The sequence below is a fragment of the Microcaecilia unicolor genome, chromosome 10 (genome assembly GCF_901765095.1).
Source record: "Microcaecilia unicolor chromosome 10, aMicUni1.1, whole genome shotgun sequence".
NCBI lineage: Eukaryota > Metazoa > Chordata > Amphibia > Gymnophiona > Siphonopidae > Microcaecilia > Microcaecilia unicolor.
The window spans coordinates 216,795,742-216,812,360 of record NC_044040.1 but is presented as its reverse complement, the minus strand read 5'-3'; the positions used below and the strand labels follow the sequence as shown (position 1 = coordinate 216,812,360).

General features: G+C 42.6%; 1 protein-coding gene across 1 annotated transcript in view; it reads left to right on the top strand.

Moving 5' to 3' along the window:
* The first annotated feature begins 1,540 nt into the window (after positions 1–1,540).
* The window catches only part of LOC115479234 (intestinal-type alkaline phosphatase-like), a 42,738-nt gene continuing 27,659 nt past the window's right edge, over positions 1,541–16,619 (top strand). Inside the window, exons 1-3 of the mRNA XM_030217068.1 lie at positions 1,541–1,731; positions 10,477–10,593; positions 13,015–13,130. Coding sequence (XP_030072928.1) covers positions 1,665–1,731; positions 10,477–10,593; positions 13,015–13,130 — 300 coding nt within the window. The 5' untranslated portion in view covers positions 1,541–1,664. The remainder of the gene's footprint in view (positions 1,732–10,476; positions 10,594–13,014; positions 13,131–16,619) is intronic.

The following is a 16,619-nucleotide window of genomic DNA, read 5'->3' as shown; positions in this document are numbered from 1 at the left end:
ATCCTCTGTTCATCATTGGCCAAAAAACCTTCCGTCTTATTAAATATCACTCATAAATTAGCAATTATACTGACCCGGTCTACATTATAATGCAAAAACTGTGGTATTGAAAGAGCACTTATCTTTCAAACCACTGGCAACCCAGCACTTGGAAGTTCTTCAACTAAAGTTTGTTCCTTCTCTCCCTCGCCCCAAGCCACGATGGCCAGCGTTTCGTCTTGCTGCTTCAGGGTCTTGGTAGAGGGGCTGCTTCTGCTGTTGACTTGTCTTGTGTCCTCCATTCAGTTTTTGTTCCTTTTCTGTGCTAATGACTTCTGAAAGCAGTAACCACATCGGTGTGAAGAAAACCTGTTGAAGTTCATACATGGGTGACAGAGGCAAATGTACTTGAGCATCACTGCTTCCCATTAAGCCTCCTAAGCCTGTTTCCAACAGTGGCCAGTCCAGGTCACAATACCTGGCAAGATCCCGAAAAAATACAAAACATTTTATACTGCTTATCCCAGAAATAGTGGATTTTCCCCAAGTCCAATTTAAAAATGGTCTATGGACTTTTCCTTTAGGAAGCTGGCCAGACCTTTTGTAAACCCTGCTAAGCTAACCACCTTTACCACATTCTCTGGCAACAAATTCCAGAGTTTAATTACATATTGAGTGAAGAAACATTTTCTCCGATTTGTATTAAAGTTACTACTTGTTAGCTTCATTTCATGCCTCCTAGTCCTAGTATTTTTAGAAAGAGTAAACAAGCGATTCACGTCTACCCGTTCCACTCCACTCATTATTTATAGACCTCTATCTTATCTCCCCTCAGCCGTCTTTTCTCCAAGCTGAAGAGCCCCAGATGCTTCAGTCTTTCCTCATAGGGAAGTCGTCCCATCCACTTTATCATTTTCGTCACCCTTCTCTGTACCTTTTCTAATTCCACTATATCATTTTTGAGATACAACAGAGAACACCTGGGACAGACTGAAGGTTCATCAAGCCCAATATCCTGTTTCCAGCAGTGGCCAATCCAGATCACGAGTACCTGGCAAGATCCCAAAACAGTACAATACATTTATGCTGCTTATCCTAGAAACAAGCAGTGGATTTTCCCAAGTCCATTTTAATAATGGCTTATGGACTTTCTTTTAGGAAGCGATCCAAACCTTTTTTAAACCCTGCTAAGCTAACTGCTTTTACCACATTCTCTGGAAACGAATTCCAGAGTTTAATTACGCATTGAGTGAAGAATTACACATTGGAACTCCTCGCACCCATGTCATTGTATAAAGGGCGTTGATCCTGGAACACCCATGATAGAATACAGTTCCACGCTGATTTTTGAGTTCCGTTTCCCAAAGGTTGGAAACTATTTTTTAATATTATGCAGAAATTACAGCCCTGGGAGCAGAAGAAGAGAGGAAATGTGCTCCTAGTCCTGTCTCAGCCTGTCAGCTTTTGAAAGAAATGATTCACCAGTTGCTTAATGCCCTACGTCCTGTACAACTTTACTAAGTGTGATAAGCATTTTTGTTTATTGTGGGGATAACTTCCAGTGTGGTGGCATTGTGAGGCCAAGTAGGTCCAAAGGTGAGAGAACTGAAGGCTTGTAAACCGCTGTCTTACAGAAGAGACTTCCAGTTCTGGGCTCTGATTCTTCCTGGCTGCAGGACAGCAAGATGCTTTCACTGCAGTGTGGCATTTTCCTCTGCATCTGGGTGCTCTCGTCTTGTGCCACTGTGCCAGGTAAGCTCCACACATTTCCTTCAGTCTTAACAGCTTCCTCAGCCCCAAAGATTTAGTCTGTGAGAGAGGTGCTTATTTTAGCTGGTGAGGACGCATTTTGGAAAGTATTGGGTGGCAAGGGGTAGTTCTGGAACAGGGAGCATGCGACAGGGGATCATTTGACCTGGATTACCTTGGCAGACAGAGCTGTTCTGGGAGACAGAAGGGTCATGGTAGAGACATCTGAAAGGTATTAATGTGTAAGAAGCAAACCTCTCAATGGTAAACCAACAGGACTAAGGATCGCGACATGAAGCTGCAATGAGGCAGGGTGCAGGAAGAATTTCTGAAAAGGTTGAGGATAACCGGAAGGCTCTCCTGGTGGACATGGGGGAGGCAAAATGGTATCCTTGGGGGTATGATGAAGCAATTTGTAATCTGCACAGAGACAGTTCAGCTCACAGCAGTATGAGGTTTCCAAGAAGGCAGTGAAGTAACTTGCACAGAGTGGCAAATATCAACCCACGAAGAGTTGCACTGACTGCACTGAAGTTGGCGGAGGGCATTGGGACAGCCTGAACCGCAATGGTATAGGCTGGACTTCCAAGACAGGTAGTTAAACCCAAAACTTAGTGAGCAAAGGGAGGCCACATTGTAACATAGAGGTGGCCTAGCAGCAGGGACGAAGTTACGGAAAATATGAAATGGTGGGGAAGGTTGGATAAAAGATGTGGGTAGAAGAAATTGAGTAGAGCTGCCCGCAGGAATACCCGTGCATCAACTGTTACCATTGCATTCCAGGGTTTCTGGCTCCTCTTTCTCTAGGAAAGGCAAGCATACTAGTTCAGGGATGCAACGGAGCAAATGCAGATCAGGGTTGAACTTCAACAGGTGGCAGCCCCGTTAACAGTGTGCCGACTTTAGCAGTCTAGCCTACGATGGTGGAGGATGGGAAGTGATACCAAGACACATCTGGATCTCAGACATGCTGCGAGGCACAAAGAATACTTTCAAGTCCCAGGAAGTATCTAAATATTTTTATACGCAAAGAAGAAAAAACAGTGAGGACAATCCAAGGAGGATAACGAAAACAGTCTTTATTGAAAATACTAAAAAATGACCCGACACGGCCGTGTTTCGGCCCTAAGGCCTGCCTCAGGGGTCTTGATCAATCTACATGAAGAAAACGGACATAAACATGTATTGTGTGCGGTGAAATACATAGATAAATGAATAAATTGTGTGAAAATATATATCTGAAGTAAAACATATAGGTTGTAAGCATATAAAACGCATGATATGACATAAAACTAATGGGGAAGACATTTTGAATATATAAATATTATTGATTATATAAAATAAATATTGTTACATGTATTAATGTTATTGGATATACAAAATAAAGGATATCTGTGTCCAATTGGTATAAAAATCTTACAGACATTAATTATGCAAACACATAGTGTAATGGTAATAATGATTATTATGATGGCAAACACAAGATATGCAGTATATAAAAAAAACATTGAAAAACTCTGTGTAATTGTAGAAACATAAAAACGTGCCTAAATTAATATTATGATTTACTACCTACTACTTATCATTTCTATAGCGGTACAAGGCATACGCAGCGCTGTACACCATACATGAAGAGACAGTCCCTGCTTAAAGAGCTTACAATCTAAATAGGACAGACAAACAGACAGAACAAGCAACAGGCAAGGGAATTAAAGAAGTGGGGATAAAGGGTACAGGGCAAGTGAGTAGTGGTTAGGAGTCAAAAGCAGCGTTAAAGAGGTGGGCTTCTAGCCTGGATTTGAAAACGGCCAAAGACGGGGCTAGACGTACAGGCTCGGGAAGTCTATTCCAGGGGAGCAGCAAGATAAAAGGCACAGAGTCTGGAATTAGCAGTAGAGGAGAAGGGGACAGACAAGAGAGATTTATCCACGAAACGGAATACCCAAAGGGGGGGCATAGAGACAAGACTGGAGAGGTACCTGGGAGCAGTAGAGTGAATGCACTTGTAAGTCAGTAAGAGAAGTTTGAATTGAATGTGGAAACGGATAGGGAGCCAGTGAAGTGACTTGAGGAGAGGGCTAATGTGAGCATAACAACTCTGGCGAAAAATGAGTCGCGCAGCAGAGTTAGAAGTGAAAGATTGTCCTCGCTGTTTTTTTTCTTCTTTGCGTCTCACGGTTTCGTGAGGTTTTTTTCCCCCTCCTTTTTTGGTTGTTTTGTTTTAAATATTTTTTATAACCATGTGTTAGGAAATATTTAAATGAGTATACAACATCTACAATCGTGAATGGTGCCTTTTAATCAAGAAACAAGCTTTGTGCATTGCGAAAAGGTCAGCTTCAAAAGTTTCAAAAAATATGGGATGCGTATGAACAATGGAAAGGAGTGGGATGAGGCAGGATGATGTACACCCGAGGGGGGGGGGGGGAGGGGAGGGAGGGGGGAAGAATTGAAGTGGAAAAGAAATGAGCATCTGAGCTGTAGGATCTTCATTGTTTGTATGTAGTTGATGTAATAATTTCACCAGAAGCTTGTATCAGTAGAGGTTGTTTATTTTTGAAAATCCAATAAACAAATATATAAAAAAAAAAAAAGAAACAAGCTTTGTGCGTGGCAAGATAATCTGAGTCATTGCTCTAGAGGCATTTTTTAAACATAATTAGCTTAGATAGTTTATACAAAGAACAAGCCCTAGAATGTAGTGTCAATGATATGAGCTTTTAGAAATACACAGTGGCCTAGTGGTTAGAGCACTGGTGTTGTAATCCAGAGGTGGCCGGTTCAAATCCTGCTGCTGCTCCTTGTGATCTTGGGCAAGTCATTTAACCCTCCATTGCCTCAGGTACAAACTTAGATTGTGAGCCCTCCTGGGACAGAGAAATATCCAGTGAACCTGAATGTAACTCGCCTTGAGCTACTACTGAAAAAGGTGTGAGCAAAAATCTAAATAAATAAATATTACGAATACGTTCAGGAAGTCTTTATCTGACCCAGTACACTAGGCTTATATGAGGTACATTTCCAGAGAGCTCCCACAGGACCCAGGCTTTTGACCTGATATTTCGCTGGGTTTGCTTCCTCTGTGCCACAGTGAATTAGGAGGAAGTGTGAGAAAAGCCAGGACTGGCCTACAATTTTTCTACACAGAATGGGTTACTGGTCAGCTTTATACTGATTCGGGGTTAGCAGAGCAGCAACAGATGGGAAAAGTAAAAACAGAAGAGCTGATTGCAACCAAGTCATTTGTAGAACCTGTTTTAAAAGGTCTGAACTTGCTGAGGCTTTTTCCTCTTCACCAGTTTGATGCGGGGTGAGCTGATGCTTTGTAATGGTTATACTTAGAAATACCATAAACTAAATGCCACCCATTCAGACAACTGTAGGACAATTCTCTTCCCAATGGTGCATAAATAAGTCTGAGGGTTAGAGATGCCAGAAAAGTAATGAGATAAGCTTCCCATTTAGAGAGATGTGTCTGAGGATGGTTTTCAGATAAGTGGAATTTTTCCAGAACTTTGCAAACAAAAATACATTTCAATACACTAGCAAGCAAGTGTCACAACCTCCCGTTTATTCTTGATTTTTTTGACTTAACGGAGGAAAAGACTTCAGATGCCCGGCTCGCAATGCTATAATTACCAATATGGATGCTGGGCGAGTTTCCTCATTAGTCTTGAAAAACCTCCTTGAGTTAGATAATAGTTTCTATTTTTTGTTGTTTTTTTTCAATATCAAATTTAACTTTCCATTTTAATCTAGGACTTAATTATACAAAGGCACTTATTTGGTAAGGTATTGTGTGAAAAGTCAAATTTAATATTGAAAAGAAAAGGGGGGAAAAAAACAACAAAAAGAAATTATTGTCTAAGTGTAGGAGGTTTTTCAAGACTAATGAGGAAGCTCGCCCGGCATCCGTATTGGTAATTATACCATTGAGAGCCGAGCATCTGAAGTCTTTTCCTCCGTTAAGTCAAAAAAATCAAGCATAAACGGGAGGTTGTGATGCTTGCTAGTGTATTCACGTATCTTCATCAGCAAGTTGAAACAGTTACGTTGATTTAATTATCCATTGAAACAAAAATATATAAAACCCTTTGATACCAGTAAATTGAAAAGAACTGTCGCCTCTTCCAATCTCCCCCCAGAAAATAATTTCATAAGACAATGACTCACTAAGGCCTACAATGTTGCAGACAGAATCCCACACGTCCTTCCATAAAAAGAGAACGCCCACCTGACATATATTGGACCAGTTATAGGCAGATTGCCCCTGACCTAGCTTGGATAACTTGACTAGTGTTCAAAAAGCTTTTGTGAGCTAAAAAGAACATTATTTGAGTAATGGATGTTGAGAAGGACATTCAAATATCCTTACTCCAATACAGATACATTGGACAGGTGCTAATGAACCATCTAAGTCAGACTACTAGACTTTCTCTGTTCCTAATGAGGCTGATCTTCAGAAATCATCAGGATATTACTTAATAACGTGACCCTCCTTTTCCTAGCTATAATTTTCTTGACTAGTTATGCTAATGAACAGCAAAAACAGCAGAGGTGGTCCAGAGAAGGAGAAGACAATCGTGGGTTTTCCACATGCAGTCCACTCTTTGCAAGGGCTGCAGACGATATCGAAATTCCGTCATGTTCTATATCTCTGTGTAAGCTCACTAGCACCTCCCTCAGACTGCTGTTTGAATTGATTCATCTTAGAAGCTCAGCTCTTCAGTTATCTGGGTAGTTGCCTTGCACTGATGCCTTATCTCGCTGGAGCTGAGGGAGATCAGTGAAACGGGTCGTGGTCATTTTCATTCTGATTTTGAGTTTGTGTGATCATGATTAAAGAGTACTATCCAGTAGTCTCCTCTCCCACCCCCACCCCCTGGGTAAATTCCTGACTTAGAGATGAGGTTTATCATTACCGTCATCCATCTGTTCTCCAGAAATGCTGAACTGCCAAGTTATCTGGTTCCAAGAGGGAGACTTTTGGCCAGTCCTGTTTTTGAACTTACACCCCAGAGCAATGTGGGATTTGTAGTCCATGATTCTACCCATTGAAATTAGAGGTGCCAGTCCCATAATGCATCAGGATAGGGTTGTCAAAAATCCAGGACTGGCCTAAATTCTCTCTTTTGGACCTGTGGAATTTCTAGCTCTAGTAATGAACTGACGCAGGCTGTGAGGTCATCCTCCTGCCAACCTCTACTCAGAGTGCGGTGAAATTTACAATGGGGGATTCAGTAAATGTGCCAAACAACAAGAGGGACTCAATGGCACCTCCCACCCTCACAAAAACAGCAAAAGAGGCTCAGCAGCCCCAACACCATACATCTCACTCCAGCAAGAATACCAAGAGGGGCTTTGTGGGCCCAACCTAACATCTCCTACTCCAACGAAAAACAAGAGGGACTTTGTGGCTCAACATAGTAGTTCCTATTCCCAGTGGAAGCAGTGAGACTCGGTGACCCCAACAAAACATCACCCATATCCCTTCCTAATCCTCTTTCCCCTGTAAAAATGAACCCAATAGCTTCTTCCTTGCTCTCTTATCCTTTCACTTCCCCTTTGTCATTCATCCCTTCATCCACTGTTCTCTGTCCCTTATCCTGCTATCCACTTACTTTCTCTCTTCTCCTACCCTTTCACTCCCTTTATCTTCTCTTCCCATCCTGAACACACTCCACATGCCCTTCTCTGCCTCATCCCTTCACTCTTCCCTTCTTGAATCCTAAACCTCCCTCACTGTGCCCAGTTCCCCTCATTTTATCCCACACACTCCTCTTTCTTCCCATCCTGCCTCAACACTAACTCCATTTCTCTTTTACCACCCTAAACTCTTCCTTCTGTGGGCCCCTTTTGCCCCATTTCTTCTCTTTTACCGTTCTAAGACACAACCCCACCTTGCACTCATCTTTTAGTGCCCCAATGTCCCTAACCCCTCTCTCTTTCCTCTCTTGCTTCCTAAACTCCTTTCTCTTTGCCTCCCACCTGACCAGGCCAAAAAAAGGTCTTTTCTACTCCTATCTCCATGGCGATGATGACCCAACCTCTCTTTTTCTTCCTTCAATAACCTGTGGAGGAGTAGCGGTGGGGGAGGGGGGAGATGAAAGGCTGTAAGGGAAATGCTGCCTCCTGCTACTTCTAAGGGACTGGATTGCCTAAGGTTGCCAACCTTTTGAAACACAAAATCTCACCACCTACCACACCCGTGTTCCACCCGATGCTCAGCCCCAAACAAATAACTGCAACTAGGCCAACAGTACAAGATTCAGCTCCTGAAGGCCACATTGGAGGCTGGGGGTGGGGAAAGTTACAAGAGTTTGTACTCTTCATTCCTCATTGAGCCATGGTCTCCCAACACAGATTTGCTTCCTTCAGGCAGTATTAAAACAAATTATGTATCCACAGAAGCCCCTGCTCCCCCCCCCCCAACAATGGTTGAAGAGCAGAGCTAGAACTTTTCACCAACATAAACCCTCTCAGTACAAGGCATATATAACAACTCTTAAAAAGATTAAAGTCACTCAGGACCTAGAGCAAATCTACCATGCCAGCACTAACTTTCAAAACAAGGACCCTACCTACAAAAAGGCAGCACCCTAAATATTACAGTGGGCCATAGAACATCAGTACAACTGGTGTGAGAATGAATAAGCCAAACTACCACAGATCGTTATATAGAAAACTCATATTAACAAAATACCTGGTCTCGGTCACACACAGAGAATCCAGTCTTTAGGTGTCCATTATCGGCTATATGTTGGTGAGGAACAATTTTTTTCCCTGTTGTATCTTGGGGGGGAAAGGTTTAGATGTTCAATTGGGTGGTTCATCATGGAAATGGGATGATTACAAATGATCTTGTGCTGAACGTATCTAAGACTGAGGTGATGATTATGAGAAGGGAAGAGCCTTTTGAGTGGCCTGATATGGTTTGTTTTGAAGATATGTCTGCCCCAGTAAAAAAAGAAGAAACAAAGCTGTTAGGGGTGACATTGGATAATAGACTTAATGTGAAAGGTCAAGTCTGTAGGGTAGTTCAGGCAAGCTTTAAGTATCTTCATCTATTGTATAAATGAAACCGACGTTGTCTAGTTATGATTTGTAGTTCAGAGTATGGTATTGTTGCGGTTGGACTACTGCAATGCCTTCTACCTTGGAACAGCATCTTCGAGTATCAAGGCATTGCAGGCAGTCCAGAAAGCAGCTGCTCGATTGACTGTAGGTGTATCAAACTTTTCTTATGTGACATCAGGCTCTTAAGCATCTATGTTGGTTACCAGTAATTCACAGAATTCAGTTTAAGGTATTGATGATTGCGCATCGGACTCTCTATTCCAATGCTCCTTTTAATTTTAAACAAGTTTTGAACGTGTACCACTTAGGAAGGACATTGAGATCAGACAATGCCATGCGGCTTTCTTTGGATTTAGTAATAAAAAAACGTTATGCTGAGACAAGATCATCCACCTTTACTGGAATGCGCTTTCAGGACAGTTACGTCTTCGTGGCAGTACTTTCCAATTTAAAAAAACATTGAAGACGCACCTTCTGTGGTGGCATTTTTTTAAATTTTGTGTTAACCTGCTGGTTTTGCACTCTGTGAGCAGCTATATTTTGGTAACAGAATTTGAGAATGAAGAATTGTACTATTGTGAATTGTATATGATTGTACTCTGTTTTATTTTGTTTCTATTTTTATTATGTATGTTTGTATGGAAACCACCCTGGTTATAGGTGGTATATAAATGTTTAAAATAAATAAATAATCAACCTTGTCTTTATCAGGAAATATAGAATGGTCTGAAAATGGTATCTGGTGAGTAGCCACCCGGACAGTTCCCACCCACCAATTCCCCCCAGGACAATTCCCACCTAGGACAATAACCACCGAACCAATTCCCACTTAAGGGGAACAATTCCCACCAAGGACTTCCCCTCCCCTCCAGTCATCTCTCACCCTCCCTAGCCCTTTTTATTTTTTTTACTGTAGCTTCGTTTTCTTTCTTTCTTGTATTGGGTCTCAGTGAACTCCCATAAGTCCTGGAGGTGCGTCACGTTGCGTTGTGGCGCTGCTGTTTCAGACGCTGACAGGGAGAATCATCTGGAAGCTGGAGGGTTATTTATTTATTTATTTGTTGCATTTGTATCCCGCATTTTCCCACCTATTTGCAGGCTCAATGTGGCTTACAATTTTCCGCCCTGGCTATTGCCATAGCTGAGTAAAGATACAATTAATAATTACACAAGAATATGAGTAACATAGTGAGATAAAGCATTGGGTATAACGAAATCAATAATGAAATAACAATTAAAACAGTCAATTACTGAAGTTCAAGAGAGGGGTCGTTGTGATATGTTCTAGAACTTTCTAGAAACCAGTGTAAAAAAAAGTAGAATCGAGTGGGAGTGGAAAAAATGAAATGTTTCAAACTTAAAAAGCGTGTGTCTTGAGCTTGGGGTAGATTATTTTAAGTCTTTTTGGATAGGTGTATTTTGTGGATGGGGGAATCCCCCCCCCCAAAAAAAAACCCCAAACAAACTGCATGTCTGGAAGGAGAAAGGGATGTGTTTGGCATTTTTCTGTTGTTGTTATGAGTGGGAATTGGTTCTTTGGTAATTGTCCTAGGTGGCAATTGTCTAGATGGGAATTGGTGAGTGGGAACTGACATTGAACCTTGCAAATACCCCAGATGTATCCCTTTCTCTCTTTTTTTTTAATTAAAAAATGTATATAACTTTCCACAGTGGAAGAAGCAAAGGTATCGTTCTGGAATGAGAAAGCTGCAAAGGCTATTGAGACAGCCTTGACGCTGAAGCCGATCCATCACCAGGCAAAGAATCTTATCCTGTTCCTTGGAGACGGTGAGTAGGACGAGGTCTTGGGTACGACCAACTCCACATCTCAGTGGTGCAGTAGTGATTGTGGTGTTTCTGTTGGTGCGAGGGTAGAGGTCAGAGAATCATGAATGAAACCTTTTGTGCACGGGCTGTGGATGTGGGCTGAAACCAGGGACATTATGGCTATTTGTTGGCCAGTCAGGTACTGTTGCCAGTGGAAGTCAGTGAGTGAGCGAGATGTCAAGTTACCCAGTTCCAGGCTGGAGACATCTTGAACTTGCATCCCAAAGCATTGTGGGATTTGTAGTTCCTGATCCTGACCATTGAACTCAGTGCTGCAACAGGATGGGGTGGTCGTAAATCCAGGACAATCTCAAAGTCTCCATCCTGGAACTGGGTAACTTGGTAGGTCTGGAGTGAGCTAACTGTGCTGTTGCTTGGCTGTGGGTAAGATTTCTTTAAGGACCTGTCTCCTGCCTTTAGAGTGAAGCCAGGTACAAGTGTAAGTGGCTGAGTATTAGGTCACCAAAGAAAGTAGTTTGGCTGTAAAGCTATTTGGCGGCTTCAGTAACAGGCAGAGCTCGTAATGGTAGGACACCATCGGGACTGGATGAAACACGTTCCATTCATCCCATTCTAGGCCACAGACCTGCAGCCATTTGGTGCACCAAACTCTGAATTCCCAGGTCCATTGCCAGCACGTTTTATTTCAGAAACCAAGTGAAAGGCCCGGCTCTGATACACATGACACAGTGTAAGAAGCGAAATTCAATAGGTCCCTCTGCTGCGAAGAGAACGAAAGGAAGTGGGAGCTGCTTTTTGTGGTTTCATATTTTCTAATATTTATTTATTGATTTATATTCTGCCTAAAAAACTAAGTGCATTACAATCAACCTACATAAAATCAATACAAAAGCACATATCATAAAGAACATCTATCAAACAATAAGGAAGCATGCTGAGATATCTCACATCACACTCTGCCCTCAAATCGCTCCATAAAAACAGTTTCAGTGGATTATGCTAACCTTCACTTGATCAGAAAACAAAAAAAATAGCAGACCTGGGGGCCGATGCTCTCAAAGCCCAAAAGACAACAGCAACGCAAACGAATACCTAAGGGATGCCCGAAGCTAACTATGCTTAAATTTTAAGCGTGGTGAAATTGCACTGTGAAACCAAAGGCAAGGGGAGGAACAATGCTTTTGCAGTGAGCGCAGCTGTTCTGCACATGTCCAGATGAAACCGAAAGTGCGAGCGCACATTGGCGCAAACAGGTGTGTGGATGTGTCCCTTCACTGTTGGGTTTGTGTATCAGTGTGTATGCCTGTGAGAGTATGTGGGGGGGGGGGGGGGGGGGGGGGGCAGGTATGTTTATCAAATGGCGCCAGGGCAAAAAGCGACTTGGCTAACCTTGAACTGGGGTCCGGCTTAGTTTGGGGCTACAGATGTGTTCTTAGAGCAACAGAATCAGGCATCTAAGCACTGGGTGAATGGTCCTACCCCTGAGGAGCTGAAGTGATCCTTAGAGGATGAAAAAGATGCTGGGAAGATGTTCCCGCTAAATAACAAGGCAAGTTTATATTTCTAGAACTGGATCTCCAATCACCATACAACATAAATTTCTGAAATCCAGTAGATATATTTTATACATAAGACTTAGTAGCCAAGAGTTACCTTTGCTGAGCTGATGCTAATGAAAAGACCGGGGGAAGGTCCTTGAGACAGCCCAGGTTTGGGCGAAACGTGCATGTCGGACATCTTTCCCCCTGGGTCCGACAATGAGATGAGATAAGTGAAAAAGTTTTCAATAATATAAAGAATGTTAGGTGTTAAAGAACCTATGAAGATTTTGATGTTAATTATATCACTGCAGTTGAAGTTGCAGTGATTAACATCACTGAGGTTTTGGGATAATCAGTTTTGAATAAGATATAAGGTATAGAGACACATGACTTTGGAAGATCGTTGAATTAGTTGATAAATAGTCTTATGTATAAAATATATCTACTGGATTTGGGAAGATGTTCCCAGCATTGGAAGATGTTCCCAGCATTTGGAAGATCCAGAGATGATGTAGGATTCAGGTGGAAGGCCCACGAGCTGTTTAACCATCAGGTGCAGATGTTGCTCATGATTTAAAGTTACTGAAGTCATGTTGACCATATAAATGGAAGCTTTGTTGGAAGTCAGTGCTGTGTGTGTTGATGGAGAAGGACTGCTGTGGTTATTGATGTATTGAATGGAAGTTGAGTCTTGCCTTAAATGCAAGTGTTCTCATCTGTTATCTGTTTCTTTGTAGCTGCAGCACATTGTAAACTGGGAAGTGTTTGTATTACTACTGGTATAAAACAATACTGAGGCGTTGTTCCAGTCTACTTTGTACTAACGGGTGGAGAACGCATGCAGTGCCGTTTCCCATGTTGCTGATTTGTTTGCTTTCAGGGATGGGTGTTCCTACTGTAACTGCTACCCGAATCCTGAGTGGACAGCTGGAAGGGAAGAGCGGGGAAGAGACTCAGCTAACGATGGACAAGTTTCCCTACCTGGCGTTGTCCAAGGTTCTTTCTACCTTATCTTTTCCTCAGGAGCAGAGGTCTATCAGCATATTGGTCTCAATAAAACTGGATTCTCTGCAGGCTATGAGATAAAAACAATCTAAAGTTATTGTTGTATATCTGAAGAAGGGACTGGTATGGTCTGGAAACCTCATGTTCCTCATCGTCTCTGGCTGATTTACAGTTTCTGTCTCTATATTGCTAAACCAGGGTGGGGTACAAGAAAACACCCATAAACAAGCAGTATAAAACAGAGCAAGGACAATAAAACATAACAGGCTGTAAGACATCTATTAGGTAATCTACATACCTATCACATTCTCATGCAATTATGCGTAAACCCAACTGAAATTTTTCTATTCAACTCAATGAAATGGGAGAAATACTTGGTTGATGAGCTGAACTTTCAACTTCTTGCAGAAGCGAATGCAATTCAACTCATTCATAGAAATATAGGGATGGCAGATAAAGACCATAATATGGCCTATCCAGTCTGCCCATCCATACCAACTAAGCTCTACAATCTTTTCCTTTCCCTTAAAGATCCTCTGTGCTTGTCCCATGCTTGCATGAATTCAGGTGCAGTATGTATTTCCACCATCAACACTGGGAGGCCGTGAAATGCATCCCCCGTCCTTTCCATCAAGAAATATTTCCTTAGGTTACTCCTGTCTCTGTCAGCTTCATCCTATGCCCTCTTGTTCCAGAGCTTCCTTTCAATTGAAAGAGACTCACCTCCTCTGCATTTGTGCCATGGAGGTATTTGAATGTCTCTATCCTTGCTCCCCTCTCCAGCCTTTCATATATAACTAGTAAAACATGCCCGTTTCAGGCGCAAATGAAACGGGCGCTAGCAGGGTTTTCCCCCCGAACCCCCCCCCCCCCCGCTCACCCCTTCGGCGTTGTGAAGGCACTGACCGCCATTGTTGCGGACCTCGTCAACGCACGCCAACGCCACTTTCAATGTGCTGAGTCGTTGGTTGTTTAGCCACTGACGCCATTGCTCCGCCCTCGACGTCATCACGTTTGACGCCAGGGCGGGGCCCCAACACAGTGATTTCGATGGCTTTGCCACCACGGACCCTTCGAACCGGAAGGAAGTGCCCGGAGGAACTGACAGTGACGTCAGTGTCCTCAGAACGTTGAGGGTGAGTTTTATTATATAGGATTGTGTTCTGTCCCCCATATGCTTTAGGCTGAAGACTAGCAATTCATTCATGTCTCTTATTGCTACGTTTATTAGGATTAGAATTGAGGATTTAGCTTGTGCCTTTCCAGTAGTAGTCAGATATTTTCATGCCCCTGGAGGGCTTGCAGCTTAAGTTTTGACCTGAGGCAATAGAGGATTAACTGATTTACCCAAGATGACAAGGATAATCAGCAGGATTTGAACTTTTGGCTTCCCTGGTTCTCAGTCCTCTACACTAACCGATCGATGACTGGGTTGTGGTTCTCAAGGATCGTGGTTGTCTACTCCTGCTGCAGACCAGTCTATCCAGGCCACACAAAACCCTTCCTCGCTCATGCAACATCCTTCCCTGAGGGGACAGAACCTTCTAGGTCTTCTGGCCACTCTGGAACCTCTCACTTGAAAACAACACACAGGATAACACTGTGTAATTCCCAAAATCTGAAACAAGTTTACAGATACTTTTTTTTTTAATATATTTGTACCCCGCACTTTCCCACTCATGGCAGCCTCAATGTGGCTTACATATTGTATACAGGTACTTATTTGTACCTGGGGCAATGGAGGGTTAAGTGACTTGCCAGAGTCACAAGGAGCTGCCTGTGCCTGAAGTGGGAATCGAACTCAGTTCCTCAGTTCCCCAGGACCAAAGTCCACCACCCTAACCACTAGGCCACTCCTCCACTGTTGCTACTATTTGAGATTCTACATGGAATGTTGCTATTCCACTAGCAACATTCCATGTAGAAGTCGGCCCTTGCAGATCATCAATGTGGCCGTGCAGGCTTCTGCTTCTGTGAGTCTGACGTCCTGCACGTACGTGCAGGACGTCAGACTCACAGAAACAGAAGCCTGCGCAGCCTTCTACATGGAATGTTGCTAGTGGAATAGCAACATTCCATGTGGAATCTCCAATAGCAGCAACATTCCATGTAGAATCTCCATAGTATCTATTTTATTTTTGTTACATTTGTACCCCGCGCTTTCCCACTCATGGCAGGCTCAATGCGGCTTACATGGGGCAATGGAGGGTTAAGTGACTTGCCCAGAGTCACAAGGAGCTGCCTGTGCCTGAAGTGGGAATCGAACTCAGTTCCTCAGGACCAAAGTCCACCATCCTAACCACTAGGCCACTCCTCAAATAAATAGGGGTAGTAACTACAGTCCAAACAGTAGATTCACATCAGCAGTTGAAAAGGTAGATCTCTGCATCTTCAAAGACATTTCATGAGGATATGAGTAGAACAGATCAGAGATCAACACTAGAAAATGACACTGGGACACTTTGGCTCCATCCCTGCGGTTCTGTCTTCATCTGCAGAAGCCTCAAACAATTATCATTTTATATTTAAATTAAATTAATTAAAGTATAAAAAGGAACAATATTCTGTACAACTATTGTTGTTATTGTTTTCTATTTGTGATTTATAAATAATGAGGAAGTGAAATAACCCCCCCCCCTCCCGTGCCAACCTCTCCCCTTCTAACTCAAACAATATCTGACTTCTACTACTCCAAGGACCCCCCAATCCACCCTGTTAAAATGTCCAGGGGGAAAAATACAACCCGCTCTGTATGCCTTAGTGGGAGAGAAATACGAAGCACTTTTATGATTTTTTTAAATCTGTGTATGAATAATAAATTATCAAAGATCTCAGGATGCAGTCAAAGTCTCTCGTCTTCCACAGTCCTTCCCGCAATAGAAAATGTCCTCTCAGAAGATGTGCTGGTAGCAGGAATGCACAGGATCCCCCGTGCAAGCTTTGCCAGTTTTGGCCAGCACTTTTGCTTGCTTTTCCAAAAAGTCTAACCATCGTTGTCTGTATCACTTGAATGTAAATAACTGTCCAATTCATTAACAATAACCTTCAGAGGAGGCATTGCCAGAAAAGTCACTCCTAAAACTAACATGAGTTCCAGGTCTTAACTATTCATTGAGTTAAAAAATATTTCCTTCTATTTGTTTTAAAAGTATTTCCATGTAACTTCATTAAGTGTCCCCTAGTCTTTGTTTTGAAACGGTGAAAAATCGATTCACTTTTACTCGTTCTACAACGCTCAGGATTTTGTAGACCTCTTATCATATCCCGCCCCCCCCCCTTAGCCATCTCTTTTCCAAGCTGAAGAGCCCTAACCTCTTTAGCCTTTTCTCATATGGGAACAGTTCCATCCCCTTTATAATTTCAGTCGCTCTTCTTTGAACCTTTTCTAATTCGGCTATATCTTTTTTGAGATAAGGTGACCAGAACTGAATGCAATACTCAAGGTGCGGACGCACCATGGAGCGATACAAAGGCATTATA